At 37.5% G+C, this 15,293-nt stretch overlaps 2 protein-coding genes across 3 annotated transcripts in view; one reads left to right on the forward strand and one right to left on the reverse strand.

Annotated features, from left to right (window-relative positions):
• CCDC138 (coiled-coil domain containing 138) overlaps nt 1-1,720 on the forward strand; it is a 28,723-nt gene extending 27,003 nt beyond the window's left edge. The window contains exons 13-14 of the mRNA XM_059466008.1: nt 339-477; nt 1,348-1,720. Coding sequence (XP_059321991.1) covers nt 339-477; nt 1,348-1,519 — 311 coding nt within the window. The 3' untranslated portion in view covers nt 1,520-1,720. The remainder of the gene's footprint in view (nt 1-338; nt 478-1,347) is intronic.
• A 6,359-nt stretch (nt 1,721-8,079) lies between these two features.
• Nucleotides 8,080-15,293, reverse strand: part of EDAR (ectodysplasin A receptor) — a 72,071-nt gene continuing 64,857 nt past the window's right edge. For both annotated transcript variants that reach the window (XM_059467023.1, XM_059467022.1), the window contains exons 10-12: nt 14,871-15,030; nt 12,029-12,089; nt 8,080-10,636 (exon numbers count right to left, since the gene is read on the reverse strand). In XM_059467023.1, the coding sequence (XP_059323006.1) occupies nt 10,317-10,636; nt 12,029-12,089; nt 14,871-15,030 (541 nt within the window). In that variant the 3' untranslated portion in view covers nt 8,080-10,316. The remainder of the gene's footprint in view (nt 10,637-12,028; nt 12,090-14,870; nt 15,031-15,293) is intronic.

Below are 15,293 nucleotides of genomic sequence, written 5' to 3' on the forward strand. Positions count from 1 at the left end.
GAACCGTGATAAATGAGCATTACATAAACATTTTCAATGTAAGATTTTTTATTTGAGTTTAAAATTATTCTGTTTCCTGTTTTCCTCTGTTCTCAAGAGAATAGACACTGCTTTAGTTCAAGGATCAATAGTGTCAGAACTCTTAGGAAGATGCATTTTTTCAGTTTCTAGTTTTACCTGAGTTTTGCATCACATGTTCAACAGAAACTGAAATATTTGGATGTTGTAATTATTGCACAGCAAGAAGCATTTAAGGCCTTCTAAAGGTATCAATAGCAGTTACACTTTTCTCTGCACTGAACTCTGTGATACGGTTTTAAAATAATTTTCTTTTCCAGGTTCCTTACAGCCTTTCCTTGAAGCCTGCAGCAATGAATCCTTCTTCCAGACTTGCTCTGTATTGCTTCGAAGTTCTAAGCTAGATATTGCAGTTTTGGAAAAGCTCTGTGTTATATTGCAAAAACTCTCCAGAATAAAGTAATCCTTTATTACCATTATTCTGTTAGCTATTATTAGGTTAACGAACTTGGTGACCTTTTTTCTTTTCCAAAAACTCATCTCTATTTCTCTGTTTATTCCCTCCACCATATACAATGCTGGACTTGTGATTGTAGCAGTTAAATTTAGACTGTTCCTGCCATAGAGGTTTAAGATAAGCTTCTCAATTAGTGCATAAATCTAGTTCAATTTGCAGAGTACAAACTAGAAAAAAGCCTCACAATATAGACTTAAAGAGGAGTTATTCCTTACATCTGCAGGTGACAAAAATGCTTAGAATTCTTAGCAGAGAATCCTAGACTTCCAGTTTTACTCAGCTACTTAGTAGTAAGTGCCTTTGAAATTTTAGTCTTATATTTGACTTGCATTTAAGCTTCATCAGTTTTCATTTCCTTAAAAAATTTAAGATTTTGAGCCAATTGAGCCCTTTTGGGAATGTTCAGCTTTTTAAAATGTGTTCCCATTGCTTGCTGATTATTGGATTATTGTAAAAAAGGTCATCATATCAATAGTAAGGTGCTGCTGAGCTTCACTGGCACATTGCTCAGTGGGGTGTTTCATTATTGTAAGGCATATCTAAACTGAGGAATTTCTACATTGGACTTAAAGCTGTTGACAAAACTGAGGTTTTCATTTCTTGTAAGGAATAAAATTGAACTCTAGGAAAAAGAATTTTCCGATAAAATAATCTAAAATTGTAACTGGCATTTAGTAATCAAAGTAAAACTGACTCACAAATCCTATTTTTTTAATTTGTCTCTGAAATCCTATTTCACATAAGTGAAAAACCCTTTCCTTGAGCTTTCTCCATTTTAAATTGACAATTTTTTTATTCAAAATCTTTTGCAGAGGCAATAAGAAGCTGTTTGAAATGTTTGGTCTTCATCGAATGTTCCAAGAACTGCGCAGAACTGTGGATCCAGGTCACACCTTCCTTTGTATAAACCTCAATTCAATTCTGCTGAATTTGGAATTCTTGACAAGTAACTCTCTTGACTCCAGTCTAAGCACAAGTCACTAGCACTAGCTTTCAATCTAACTATTGTTCTGTATAATTGATACCAGCTGCCTATGTTACTTGAAATTTGGAAGGGTTTTTTTACTGATTTGTAATAAATACATTAAACAGCATCTCAGTACTGTGCAATTTGCTGGCTATCGTGTGGATTCTCACATTTCACTCATTCATAAAAAGGAAAATTAAAAACTTTGTAATATGCTAGATGGCTTTCTTCAATATTTTCTAAAGTGAAATAATGCTGCTGTTGTACATGACTCATGCAATTGAATCCTTAGAGTAAAGATCAGAAATACCAGTCTTTCCTTATAGGGATGACTCTTACTTATTTTTGACTCTTCAGAGAATTTTATAAATTCTTTAATTTATTTTATGTTGATAAGTAGCAGATAGGTATCTTAGCAGATTATCTTTTGATAAACCTGCAGTTTTAGTGATTAAAACCAGATTTTTATTTAACATAACTAGATGTATTGAATAAGGAATTTTGTTGGTTTGATTTCAGAATTTTCTTAGAGTTTGTTTGATCTTTTCCTGTATTTAAGTAGCATTTAGTATTTTTCCTCTTTTGTATAGTGCAACTTGGAATGATAATATCTTTGCAAATGTAAATAAAAGCATTTCTTAAAATGGTTGGCAATAGTAATCTGTAACATAAAATATTTTATTGCTTCTGCTGCATTTTGTTTTAATTTGCAATACATTCTTCACAGTACCCACATTTCTTTTTTGAGTATGAATATATTTTTTGTCTGCCACAGTTCAGTGTTTAGAAGTTCTTACACAAATTGGAAATAGGATACTTCTAAAAATAGAAATAAGTGTTCCATTGCTGATTTGTACTGTAATTACTGAAAATCTCTATTTAAAAAACTGAAAATGCAGTTAAAGCTTAAAGATCTGCTGTATTTCAGTCTTTGACTAACACTGACATCAGTATAAAACTTCAGAGAATTTTTATTTCTCATTTTTTGCCTTATTTGGTTGGTTTTGTTTTGGTGAGTTTTGGTTGGTTGGCTGAGGTTTTTTTATTTGGTTTGGTTTGGTTTTGTCTTTTGGGGGGGGCGAGGTAGGTGTTTTTGTTGTTGTTGTTGTTTTTTACCAGAAGTCTGTGAACTGGTCTTTGAAATTGAATCCTAACTGCAAATATTTTTCTAGCAATTTGACTTAACATTTCTAACAAGCTTTTCTATGAAAGGAGTCTACACCAGATTTGGCATCAAGTATGTCTAGAAGAGAGAGCAAGCACTGTGCACTCTCTTGGCAGGAAACTAACTCTAGGTAATTTTTAAATAACACTAATCACAGATAAAAGAATTTCCTCACAATCAATTACATTTTGAAATAAGTATTTCTTCGTGAGTAGTTTTGGGTTTCTGTCAAATTCACCAGCAGTGCAAAAGCTTGCATATACCTTTGGCTGGAGACAAAATCCTGTTATTTAGGAAGAATATTCTCAGTCCTCATGTGCTTCTCCATCCACTACCATTTAAAAGTACTACAAAAATCAATAACAAAAAAAACCTGTAGAAAGTTGCTGGCTTTCTTATCTCCCCAAGAACGTTGATTGTGCTCTTAATTTTCAGCCTTCGTTGCTGTAGTTTAATATATTGATCTTCCTTGGGATCCCAATTTAACACAAGGTGGTCATCTAATAATGGCAAAGGTAATGCACTTAAAAAATACACATTGAGTATGGTGTAGTTTTTAATATTGGTCCCTTGTGGTTTATATACAGTATTGTTTACACTCTAGAAAGTTGAATCACAGCTAATTTCAAGTTTTTATGATCTAAATGTTAGGTTTCTGTTAAAATGCAAAATAAAAGGGTTTTCCAATCTGTTAAATATTAATGCAGTATATTAACAATGTAAGCATTAGCCTTGTTATTTTGATCTTATGCAGATTTTTCAAGGCCAGGTTAGATGGGGCATTGAGACCCTTGGTCTGGTGAGAGGCATCCCTGCCCTGAACATTTGCCTTTTGAGCCAGCCCACCCCAGTTGTTCACACCAGCCCTTGTCATGGCCTTGCTCAAACATCCCCATCCTGTTATCATCCTGTTATCATTCCCCTGAGTGACCTTGGCAGTCTCTGTGGGGGAGGGGAAGAGAGGAAGCCAGTTGCATTCCCTGCTGTCATTTGTGGACTTGTTTTGGCTTTTGGAAATGATAGATTTCTGTCAAGTTGGCCACACTTTGGGCACCTCTTTGTATTGTCTTTCCCACTCAGATGGAGCCCAGAATTTCCTGGGTATTTTTCTGCTTTTGTGGCATTTAGATACTATGAGTATCTAAATTTCTTCTACTTTACCTTTCTTCCAGAAAACTGTCTACAAGAGATGTTTGAAAAAGTTAACTGTACCTGTAGCTATTTCCTGCAGCTCCCTGTTCCCTAAGGAAACATGGTGCATGTGATTTCAGTTTTCTGGTTTCCTGCAGAAGAATCTGCTATTTTAGATATGCCAAACACCTCTGTCAAGAGGTAAATTAATATTCATCCAAAGTATATAATTTTTCAACCATTTTTGGGAGAGAATTTGAGGGGAAGCAAGAGACATGATGACCACTTGACCTTAAAAGAAAGGCAGGGACCCTCACACTTCCTGTGAGCTGATCAGTCAGAACACAGAGCTTCAAACTGGCTACATTCTGCCTTGTCTTGCTTGTGTGTAGGTCTCCAAAAGTGATCAGCTACCATCACTGGCATGAAATAAAGAAAATTTCTTGTAGTCACAACCTACTAATTTAAGGAAAAATAAAGAATTAACACACAATTTTGTCTTGCTGGGTTTTTTTGAAAAAAAGCTTGAGAAAGTCAACATGAGTATTGCATCTCTTTATGTTGAGACAGTTTTCCTACCAGAAAAGACTATCAAATATGATGAAAAATAATTTCCCTTTTTTTTTTCTTACAGGCCTGTCTACTGTAGAATTGTAATCACCCTTGCTGTTTATAAAAGGTTTCCTATTGATAAATTTTTCAGACCTCATCTACAGAGCCTAGATTTAGCAAATCTGTGATAAAGATTGTTCCCTGGGCACAGGACACTTGTATTTTCAAAAGCTTGGCATAGCTAAATAAAGTAGGCTTACATTACCCAACCTGCACAGTTGTGCTCTATCTCTTCATATCTGTGACTTTCACCAGCTGATAAAAGGTCTGAAAGTGGGATTTCACAGTTATTTTCCCATTCTCCTGAGCATGACTGGCTTGCATCTCTTTCTAATGTTATATAGCTGAATTTGATATATATAATAGGGAAAGGTTTCTTGTAGCAGATAAATTTACCTGGAAGGTGAAAGTATGCCGAAGGCAACAAATTTTGAAGGACTTCTATTCATGGTCAGCATCAATGTCTAAAATATATGATTTAACTTACCAGACCAGATTTAAAAGGAGCTGTAAGTAGAGCTCATAATTCAGAGCTGTTACACTGAATCCTTTAATTATATACTGAATTTTTCACCTAAAACTTATATGGCTTTGGAGATTGATGATCTGATAAAAAGCATTTATCTGCAGGATAATGTATTTAAATGTAATACAGAAAGCTGGAAATTTTGATCTGTGAAACAATTTGGTAATTTTCCACTTTGCAAATGGTTAAAGGGACTACAATGGCAGATCAGTGACCACTTGTGTTCCTCTGAATGATTTTTAAACTCACAGAAATTATTGTAAGAGTAATAGTGTTGTGCAGCATTGAGATCCTGGCTATTACACATCCCTGAAGAGCACTGAGATGGGCTCTTGCTTGTGTGTAAGTCTCCAAAAGTGATCAGCTTTATGTGTGACACTGACTCTTGTAGTGTGTTGTGTCAAAACCACCGCTATCCATCTTGTGTTTGGGCTGATGAAACCCTTGAATGCCATCTTCTGACCATGGTTAGGAATATCTTTGTTTATTAGACTTAGGTTTTTTACTTAAGTTTGAAAGCAAGTGTATCTTGTTACTACTAGAAGAGATAGCTTTGAACAAAATCACGTTCTGTTTGCTTGCTTTTAGGTACTTATTTTTTTGAACCATCCCAAATTGAAATGTAACAAGACATAACAAGATATTCTGATCTCTAAAGTCACACTGAGAGAATTAACTGGGGAAAAGGGATCTGAGAAGCTATATATATTTTTCCCAGAAACCAGTTCTCTTTGTGCCCATTACTCAAGCATATTTAGACTGGACCCAAGGAATATCCCCCTGAATATAGCATGTCTCTCTGATCACTGCAGCTTATTGGTAAGTAATTGCTCTGATAGATGTACCCAAGCTAGGGCTGCAAATTCAGTGGCCAGGATACTCCTAACAATAATTGAAAGGTCAGCACAAAAACCATTCCTACTAATAAGTTTACTTTAAGATCATCTTCAGGTCCATAAAATGGCATCCTTAGTACACTTAATTATAGAGAAAAAAATAAGTAAAAATAATCTTTCCAGCCTCAGGCAGAAAAAAAGTATAATACAGTAGAGTTTCAAACAGGAGCATAAAGCCCACCCACACATCAGCTTTTTGGAAAAGTAGCAGGCTTTTGAAGAAGGTTAGAGATAACTAATGTTGCCAGACTGGGTTTTTGCTTCAGAAGAAGCAATATTCTAGTGTGTGGATTCAAGAGTTATTTATATAAGAAATGCAATTAAACATGTTTTCTCAGTTTATGATCCTTTGAAGCCACAAAGTAGCAATTGGATGTCTGCTTGATTTGTCCTCCTCCCTGCTGAAGTGAAAAAATGTGAGGAGGATTTCTTTTCACAGCAGTCTTGCATACCAAGGCTGAATTTCAGAAGCTGAACTCTGTTTCCTTCCTGATTCACTTGTCTTTCTACTAAAGTCTTCAGCACTACCTTCTCCTGATTTTTTGTTTACTTCTATGTGGTAGATTAAGTTGGAAAATTCCTGAATTGTCTTGCTATTATACAAGCTTGTTATTATAGCAGCCCCAATTATTTTTAAAAAATTAACAAAAATAAAAATTTAAAAAAAATAAAGCAGATGAGCAAATGAGATGCCTCTGTGTGCCCTGTGTAACAGCTAATCACTGATGCCTTCTGCAGCAGTGCATGCAAAGGTTTTTTACCATTCTTCCCTAAGTATTCAGACAGTCTGGATGCGCAGAAGAGTGGCAAAAAGGAATCAACATTTTTCTGTCCTTGAAGAGTAGTTGATAGTGATAAATTAATGCCTGAGGTAGCCAGTGCTATGCATTATAAATCACATCACAATAAATAATCAAAAGCACTTATTTGGATGTGGGGATAGAATATATATGCAGTATTGTGCATCTAGAACTAGATATAGCCTGAGACAGTCCATTCTTGCCCTGTTTATATTAATAGATTTAGTGAAATGTGCACTAGGAAGCATCTCCCATATATAATGAGGGCATGGGCTCAATTTTTCTTTTTTATTATCAAAACAAGTATAGAGCTTGCTTGCAGAAGAGTGACTTCTGAATACAGGAATCATTGAGGTACCTATGGGTAATGATTTTCACCTGCAACAGTAGGAATTTTTCTCTTAATTGCACCTTCCCTAATGGAAAGAAGAATTGCTGAAGTGTCTGAAGCTTAGAGTTTGACAGGGAGAAATGGAACTGGCATGCCTTTTCAGTTTATAATCCAACCCATACTTCTGGGCATTTATGCATATTATTCTTTGTTCATGAATAATGTGAATATTTAATTATCCCAAATTATAGCATACAAAGGCATTCAGCTGTTGTTGCTTTATACTGCAAAGCTGGGACCTACCCTTTCCTGCCCAGCTCACCTCTCTTTATTTATGTCATCAGTCTGGGACCATCAGATACTGAACACTGTGTAGAGGACAGTCCCTGATTGCAACCAGAAATCAGAAAGTCTGCAAAGCCCAGCAAGTTTCTCTAAGGAAAAAAACTGGGACAACATTGGTCAGGCTAGGAAGCTGGGATAAGGTGAGGAAAGTCTTACAAGGTAGTAAGTAGTTCAGTCTGGGGGAAATTCAGCTTGGGGCTCTGTTGGTTTTTTTTTTTTTTTTTTTTGTTTTTGCTTTTGTTTTTGCTTTTGGTTTTTTTTTTTTTTTTTTTTACAGAAGCTTGCCATTCTTCTGGTGGTCCCACCTGTGCAGGCTAAGACTGCAGAACACAATTATCCTGTCATGAAATGAAAGCATCCAGTTAAGATTTCTGGTAATGTTGTGAAGTAGTGCTAATTTAGAAATGCAGAATGAAGACATGGTAATGAGGGTACTGTTACTGTGACGTTACTCACCAGTCTCAGAGTCTGCAGAGTTCTCAGTACACAGATAAAAACGTACAGATTCTATGAAGAATGGCAAGGGGCTTGGCATTTTCACATTACCTTCAAGGTGAAATACTGAATACAAATTCTCTTGACAAAATGGTTTCTGCTTCCCAAGTGATGTAGAGAATCAGTATCCTACAGGAATGCAAAGATTGCTCCATGTGTGTTAACAAGACACTCCCATACCACAGGAATGTGCCTGCCAGCCCTTGGCTAACCTATTTAATGACAGATTTATAAGGCAATGTGCTATTTAATCAAAGAAATGGCAATACAACTGTGTTTGACCTCTTTCTTTTATTAGTATATTTTATGTTTATATTTTACAATGTAATAAGTTATATATACAGCATTAAACAAAGTTATTAGAAAGTAAGCTTTGGCAAGACCTACAGGATTCCTTTTTCAATCCTGTACATCTCTTGTATAACAATAAAAATACTGTGTACTAAATAAAATAATGTTAAATAGTCTGTGTTTGCATTGGCACCATCAGTTTCAAAACCCTAACTTTTCATGGCCCAATAAACATAAAAAGAAGATTCCTCTATCTTCTTTGTCTTCCTTTTAACAAATATGTGATGTGTTGTTGTAAATGGTGTATAAAACATAGGAGGCAGTCCACTGAATAACACTGCAGTTACACTGGCACAAGAAAAAATGACTTTTGATGCTTAGGGTTTTTTTCCCTTCCTTCCTTTCTTTCTTTCTTTCACTTTTGTTTCTTTTTAATTCTAGTAGCAATAGTAAAACCTGCAAATTCACGGTCTTGAGAATGATGTTGAAGATTGCTGAACTGTAAACATATCTAGAAATCTTATTGAAGCCTGTTGAAATCAGTATGAATTTGTCATTGATTTTAAGACAAGAATTTCACACCTAAATTCAACATCAATCAGCTAGTTAAATTTCAAATAAGTGCAGCTTGCTGCATCATTGAAAGAAGAGTTAAAATCTTACCAAATTTGGCATATGCAGATTAATGAAGAGTGTGTTATGATATCAAAGAAAGGGTGGAAAAAGAATAACGAGAGGGATAGGTTTTATGTTGCAGTATTTACTTCCCTGATATACAAATCAAGTGCTGAAACAATACTAAATATAGATGTTAAAGGGTGATGATAAATGTTTTGCACAATTATGATACTATCATAAATAAGATCTAGTTACTAAGTGATGGAATTCTGGTTGTTAAATTCTGGGTAATAGTAAATATTTTTAATAGCATTTTGTTCAGTCATGCATTTTGGAATTTAAGTAACTTTTGTAATTGACACATCTCTTAATTTAGTGGTTACATTTGGTGAAATCCATCATCACTATTTTGGCTACAAATTAGGCAAATAGGTTTGGTAGAAGACACTGACCTGTGGTCTGAATGAATTTTAGATAAATTTTAATTGTGAAAATCAGACATTAGTTAAAAGAAAACCAAATTAGGTCAAATTTTGTACTTCACAAACTCACAGTAATGCATTACCTTCCAGATGAGTTTAATGTCACTGGTGGATTCTGTGCTCATGGTCTAGGCTTACAAGAGTATAGCATTAAAAACACTTTTTCCTCCGCATCTCAAGGGTCACTAAAGAAATCCACTCTTTTTGCTCTTTGTGTCACATGTGCATCACTGTTGTCTGGAATTCCTCTGGCTTGAATATAATTTGATATATAGATGTCATCATTGGAAAAGTATATCTTAATGGTAGTGGACAATCTGGTTTTGGTTTTGCTTTTTTCTTAACAGTAAAGAAGATTTTGCTCTCCACTTGCAAGGAGTAACTGCCCACTTTTACTGCCCACTTGCTAACCAGCCTGTCCTCAGCAAGTCAGCTACTTGAATTTATAATTTCTGAAATGTCAGAATGGACCAAGAGTGCATTAATGTGCATTATGTAGATTGTTTTGAAGCACTTCAATCTGTAAATTATGGTGACTCTTTTTCCATGTAGCATAGTTAGTCAATCTGAGGACTGTGCATATGCACCTATGCACATAATGCACATAATTCTAGATTCAACAAACCCATAGTAAGTGTAGAAAATGGAACTGGTTGGAGCAGATAGAAATGTATGTGCCTAATGTGTATTAATTGATACTGTAGGTGTGGTACTGCTTCTGACTGTAACTGTTAAACCATTGAACCATTGAACGAAGCCCTAAGAGCCCTAATAGTTCTCTTTTCAGAGAACTATTCAATGCCTTTCCTGAAGGGTTATTTGCCCTCCCACTCATACACAGACTGAAAAATGGATGTTTGTGTCTCTGCTTATTATCAGTAACTTTTTAACACGATCATTTTGTTTCATGACATGTTTCATGCCAAGCTTCTTGGGAAATTTTTGCTCTCGATTTGGTGGATGTGTTACTTCACTTTTAGAAGTCAAAGAGAAGAACTTCCCATTGGCTATGGTGAGCAATTGTGTAGGAAAAGCATCAATGGTCTTTAGTCCAAAGTCTTTGATGCAGTGCTTACTGGAATCACACTTCTGATGTGGAGGTGCAGGCCCCAGGCAGGCGTGTCAGGACGTCCCTGCTGGTTCAGGAGCCGGCATTGCTTGTGCCCACTCCAGAATGTCTGCACACAAGGATTCCACGGCATCCAGCCGCTCGATCTGCACCAGTTTGGTGAGCAGCTCTGGGATGCTGTAGCCCGCCGTGCTGATGCGGTCGAAGAGCTGCATGCCGTCCGTCATGCCGCCAATCTCGTCCCGCTTCAGCCCAAAGCTCTCGGCCAGGTGACGCCACGTCTTCACTATGGCCTTCTCCGTGTTGTAGGTGGAGCTCAGCATTCGGCTGGTCTTCTCCAGGCAGTCAAATGGCAGCTCTGTAGGGCTCAGACCTGCAAAGGGATGGGGAGATTGTCAGGTGCCTCTGGGTACAAGTCTTGACATTTATTAAAGTACAACAGATTACACTGTTAGCAATGAATACGGCTAAAATCTATAAGTGATAGTACATGATTATGTCTAGGTCCAAAGTTACTATTGCATATTGCCAAATTAATTCTTCATAATGACAGTAGAACATCATAATTAGGGTAAAAAGCTGCCTGGAAAAGAAGTCACAGACAGGTTGTATGAATTCCCATGGCTCTGCCCTTTCCTTCAACAATTTACTAGCTGTTAGAAAAAGTATATTGCAACTATGTCCCTAGTGAGCAGCCCCATTAATAAACTCCTACACGTCAGGCTCAGTGTTTGAGCTCCAGAGACAGCTTTGACCCTTCCCTGAGACTGTCACCAGCAGCTGCTGAAACATATTTGTAATTGAAAGTGGTCCTCGTAGGAAAGTAAGAAGAGAGGTGAAGCAATGATGCCAGATGCAAGCATAAACATCCCTGCAAGTGCTGAACTGTCATTACTATTGTGAATCTCTAGGGAGGATTTAACATTCATCCTGTGGGGAAAAGGCTATTTTCTCCTGGACATATTTTCTATGTATTCATGTTCAGAAAACAGAGGAGAGAACCAGCTACAGCATTTTTCCCAAACCAGACTTTTGCTTCTGTAGTTTTCCTGCTTCTTACCCATCAGAAATAATCTGATGGAAGACAGAGCTCCCTGAATTACAGCATACTCATAAATGTGCACACAAAGTGTGTGTGTGTGTGTGTGTGTGCGTGTGTGTGTGTGTAAAGTAAATGCAGTCGCAGCTCCTGTTCTGCAGGGAACTTTATATATCCGGCTAGAACAGTTCAGGTAGTCAAGTGCTAAGCAGAGTCAAAACACTTACAGCCTGGAAACTCCACATTTTGTTGTGAGATGTGGGACAGAATTTAGAGAAGCAGAGTAGGTTGAGATTTGTGTCTTACCCTCAATCCTGACCTTCCCCAAATCACACTTTCATATTTGTAACTTTTTAAAATCTGTTATCTAAAGAAATAAGACCTCAGGTTTCCTCTAGATGGGGAATGCAAAACTGCTTCCCTCATCTTGATCTGCTTGTGTGTCCCAGCACAGCCCACCCCAACTCTTGCTGCTCTCCACAGGAAGGCCGGCCATGCACATGCCCGGAGAGAAGCCGTGGCCTGCTCCAGCCCAAGGCCAGCCTGGGCAGCTCTGGGGTCAGGGCTGACCACAGGGCTCCTGGCAAGTGAATACAAATCTGCCTACAGAGGGACCTCCCTGGTTTGGGACTATTTTCCATAGATAGCCAGAAGCCTTTCTTACTTTATAGCAAATGCTCATGATCTGATTGCACATTTTAACACAGGCACAAATTGTTCACTCACCTTCTGCAACGTCACATACGTTAGCATACACGTCAAGTATCTTTTTCCTTCGACTTTGAATCTAAATGAGAAGAGATTTATATCATTAATTATTCAGTTACAAGATTAAACAATTAGCAGACAGCAGTGGAAAGTCTGTGGGACCTCTCCATTTCATGGGGCTATCACACAGTGTCCTCAAAGGTCCTTTTCTAAGATTCAAAGAAAATGACACAGCAATTATTCCATGAAGCATAAACATATTTCTGATTTCACTTGCCACTGCTAGAGATCTTTCATCTCAACTTCTAGACTTTTTTTGAGAGCCAGTACCTTTCTGCTCCAACTCCTGAGAATGAGGATAATTCTTGTACCATACATACAATGAAGAATGTAGGAATGCCTAGGTAAACCAGGTCAGGACTGGAATTAAATTCAGACTGAAATTGCCTTCTTCCAACAATCTAAAAGGACTGTAGAGGAGGGGCTCTTCCTTTCTGTCTCTTGATGTAGACCTGCTTAGTGCATTACTAATTAACTGAAATATTTTACAGATAGATTAAGAAAAAAAAAGTGACGTTTTAGAGAGGAAAAATCTGACGTCCAGGGGGATCTAGTCATTTTTGACAAGAAAGAAACAAGACTGAAAATCTGACATTTTTCAAGCTAAAAATGGACACTTTAATATAGTTTCATTTAGCAAAATATTCTCAAGTTTTGGCTTTGGATTCGATGTGGAGTGAAAACAAATGTCAAAATGTCATGAGCTCTCAGGGACTGAAATTTTCTTCCCTGAGCCAGCTCTCATTAGAAAAGCTGAAAAGCTGTCTTTTTGACAGGACTCTAGCATTATCTCCACAAATTTGTCACTTTTCACTGTGAACGAGGCTTGAATAAGAGCTCTGCTTTCAGCACTTGGTTTTGTGGCAAGATTTCCCTCACTTTATTTGGGCAGTGAGGGGCGAGGTGCATCAGTGACGTGGATTGATGGAATTGCAGCTGGAGAGCGCAGAGTGGCCGCTCCAGCTGGAGCGCGCCTGGCGGCGCAGTGCGAGCGCATCGTGCCACGGGGAAACGCAGTGCGGGCACCGAGTGTCCTTCACCCCTTCCTCCTGCAACTTCCCTGTGCTCAGTCAGTTGTGTTGCCACTGTAGGCTTGGATCACCTGTTTCAGAACCTTGAACCTGGGAAATTTAATGGGGTTTATTAAAACCCCTCCTAAGAAAACTATTGGGTGCTTATTTTCATTCTCCCTCCAGTTCTAGGGTAAAGAAGCAGGTTGAGTAATTCCTTGAAGAATTATGCAAGATGCTCTTTTTACCACAGCCAGATGATGGTGGGGGGTTTAAAACTTAAGCTGAAAGCAAACAGGAAATGTTTAGCCTGATGATCCTCTGTGTGGCTGCACATTGCAAATGGGCTTTTGTATAACTAGGAAAAAGACTTGGCTAATAGCAAGCCTCTAATTTTCTTTATCCCTAAGTGCTCTGAGTACTCTTTCCTGTGCTAGTAACTTAATTCCCAATCTGAAGAAAATTATTGCTTTTCTAACTTCTGGCAACCAGCTTAATTGTGACATCTTAGGTATGGAGTGGAGAATCTTGATGCAATCTGCTCTTTCATTGAAAAGTCTGTCTTCAGCCTTGTCAGCAGTCTTTAGTCCATGAGGATGTGTTAGAACAAGTCTGGAAGAAGTAGTCCATGCTTTAGGTGCACTTATGAGTTATCTATCTAAATTACTGTGGAGAATGTATCTATGATGTAGGGTCTTTTGAAGGTAACCTGCTTCTTATGGAATATTCTGATTTCATGACTACCCAAGGTGTATTATCCTATTTCAAGCCAGTGCTTACAGAAGTATCATAAAGTTGGATATTTAGAGAGACCTCAAAAACCCAAACTTTAAAGTGTGAGCATTGAAATAGTAAGTTATTTTCAGATGGCCATAAATATCTACAACTACAAAACCGTTTAACTTGTGTTGAGATTTTGTGTGTCTGATCTCAGCTGAAAAGTGGTGTGTTTTAGAAATTTTGAGCTGATTCTCCCAACAATTTAAAACATGCAAATATTAAAAGGTGCATTTTCAAACCTATTTTTTTCTTAAACCAGATTTGATATCTGATATTAATGATGTGATTTGGACCTAGCTGTAGCCATTTTAAAATAAATTAGAAATACTAAAAGATCAGAGCAGACACCTTCTTTTTAAGGGTAGTTGGATGTTAACACAAACTGAAAGGTTGTGTGGGTGAGGTGTGGCCTTAACTGTGCCTTAAAATACTCCAAGTAAGATAAAAAGCCCTGAGCAGGACATGCTCAGCAGGAAGAAGCAAAGGCCTTCCACAGCAAAACAGTGGATTACAGTGTCCTTCAGAGCACAGGAATCACCTTCAAACTATGTGTTTGTTTTTCAAAATTCCACATGGAAACCAAGCACAACACCAGATATCATTGAGAAATCTCTGCTGTGGAAATACCAATGCAGCTGGGTCAAGGTACTCAGATGTTCTGCTGTCAGCCAAATCCAGCCTGCTTCATTATTTTATTTTCTTAGCATTAGCTATGACAGGGGATTGCTGTTACATGGGTCTTTTCTTTCTTGAAACTATAAAATATAACACTCAAAAAAGCAAATTAATTAGTCTTGTAGAAACATTTATTTCTATCCCTGAACACTACACATATACATATATGTCATTATGCAAAGGAGATTCTATAACAAATTTATCTGGAGAAGCTCTTGTAAATCAGTCTGATCTACCCTACTGTGCATTTTGGGGGGTTGATAGTTCATACATTTTTTTTCTTTAAAAAAAAGTAGAAAAAGGCTCTCAATTTTTAAATCTCAAGGTACACTTACCCCAGTTGATTTATTGCTTGTAGAAGATTTATCTCTGGCCAAATGCACTAAAGATAACAAGCATCTCTCTGGAGTCCCTTGCTTGTCAACTGCAGCTTCTTCATCACTATCCATACTCCGGCTTAAGAGTCGCTCATTCTCAGAAGATGCATCATTTTCACTGGAAAATGAAGGATATGGTTATCTTAGTGAAGCCCTTCATGGGTTGACTCCAGTCATCCTCTTTTTGCCTCCTGAGACTAATGAAATAAAAGTGTTTTCCATGTTTAAAATGCCTTTCCTCTGAAATCCTGTGACTGTAAAGGCCTTCACCAGCCCAGTGTGTACGTGCAACGCCCACCAAGCCACACAGTCACAGTAGCTTGCAAGAATCCTTTCACAGGGGGATTTTCCAATGAGGACACTGTTTAGCCCACCCTAATA

The sequence above is a fragment of the Ammospiza nelsoni genome, chromosome 2, assembly GCF_027579445.1.
Source record: "Ammospiza nelsoni isolate bAmmNel1 chromosome 2, bAmmNel1.pri, whole genome shotgun sequence".
In the NCBI taxonomy this organism is placed as follows: Eukaryota; Metazoa; Chordata; class Aves; order Passeriformes; family Passerellidae; genus Ammospiza; species Ammospiza nelsoni.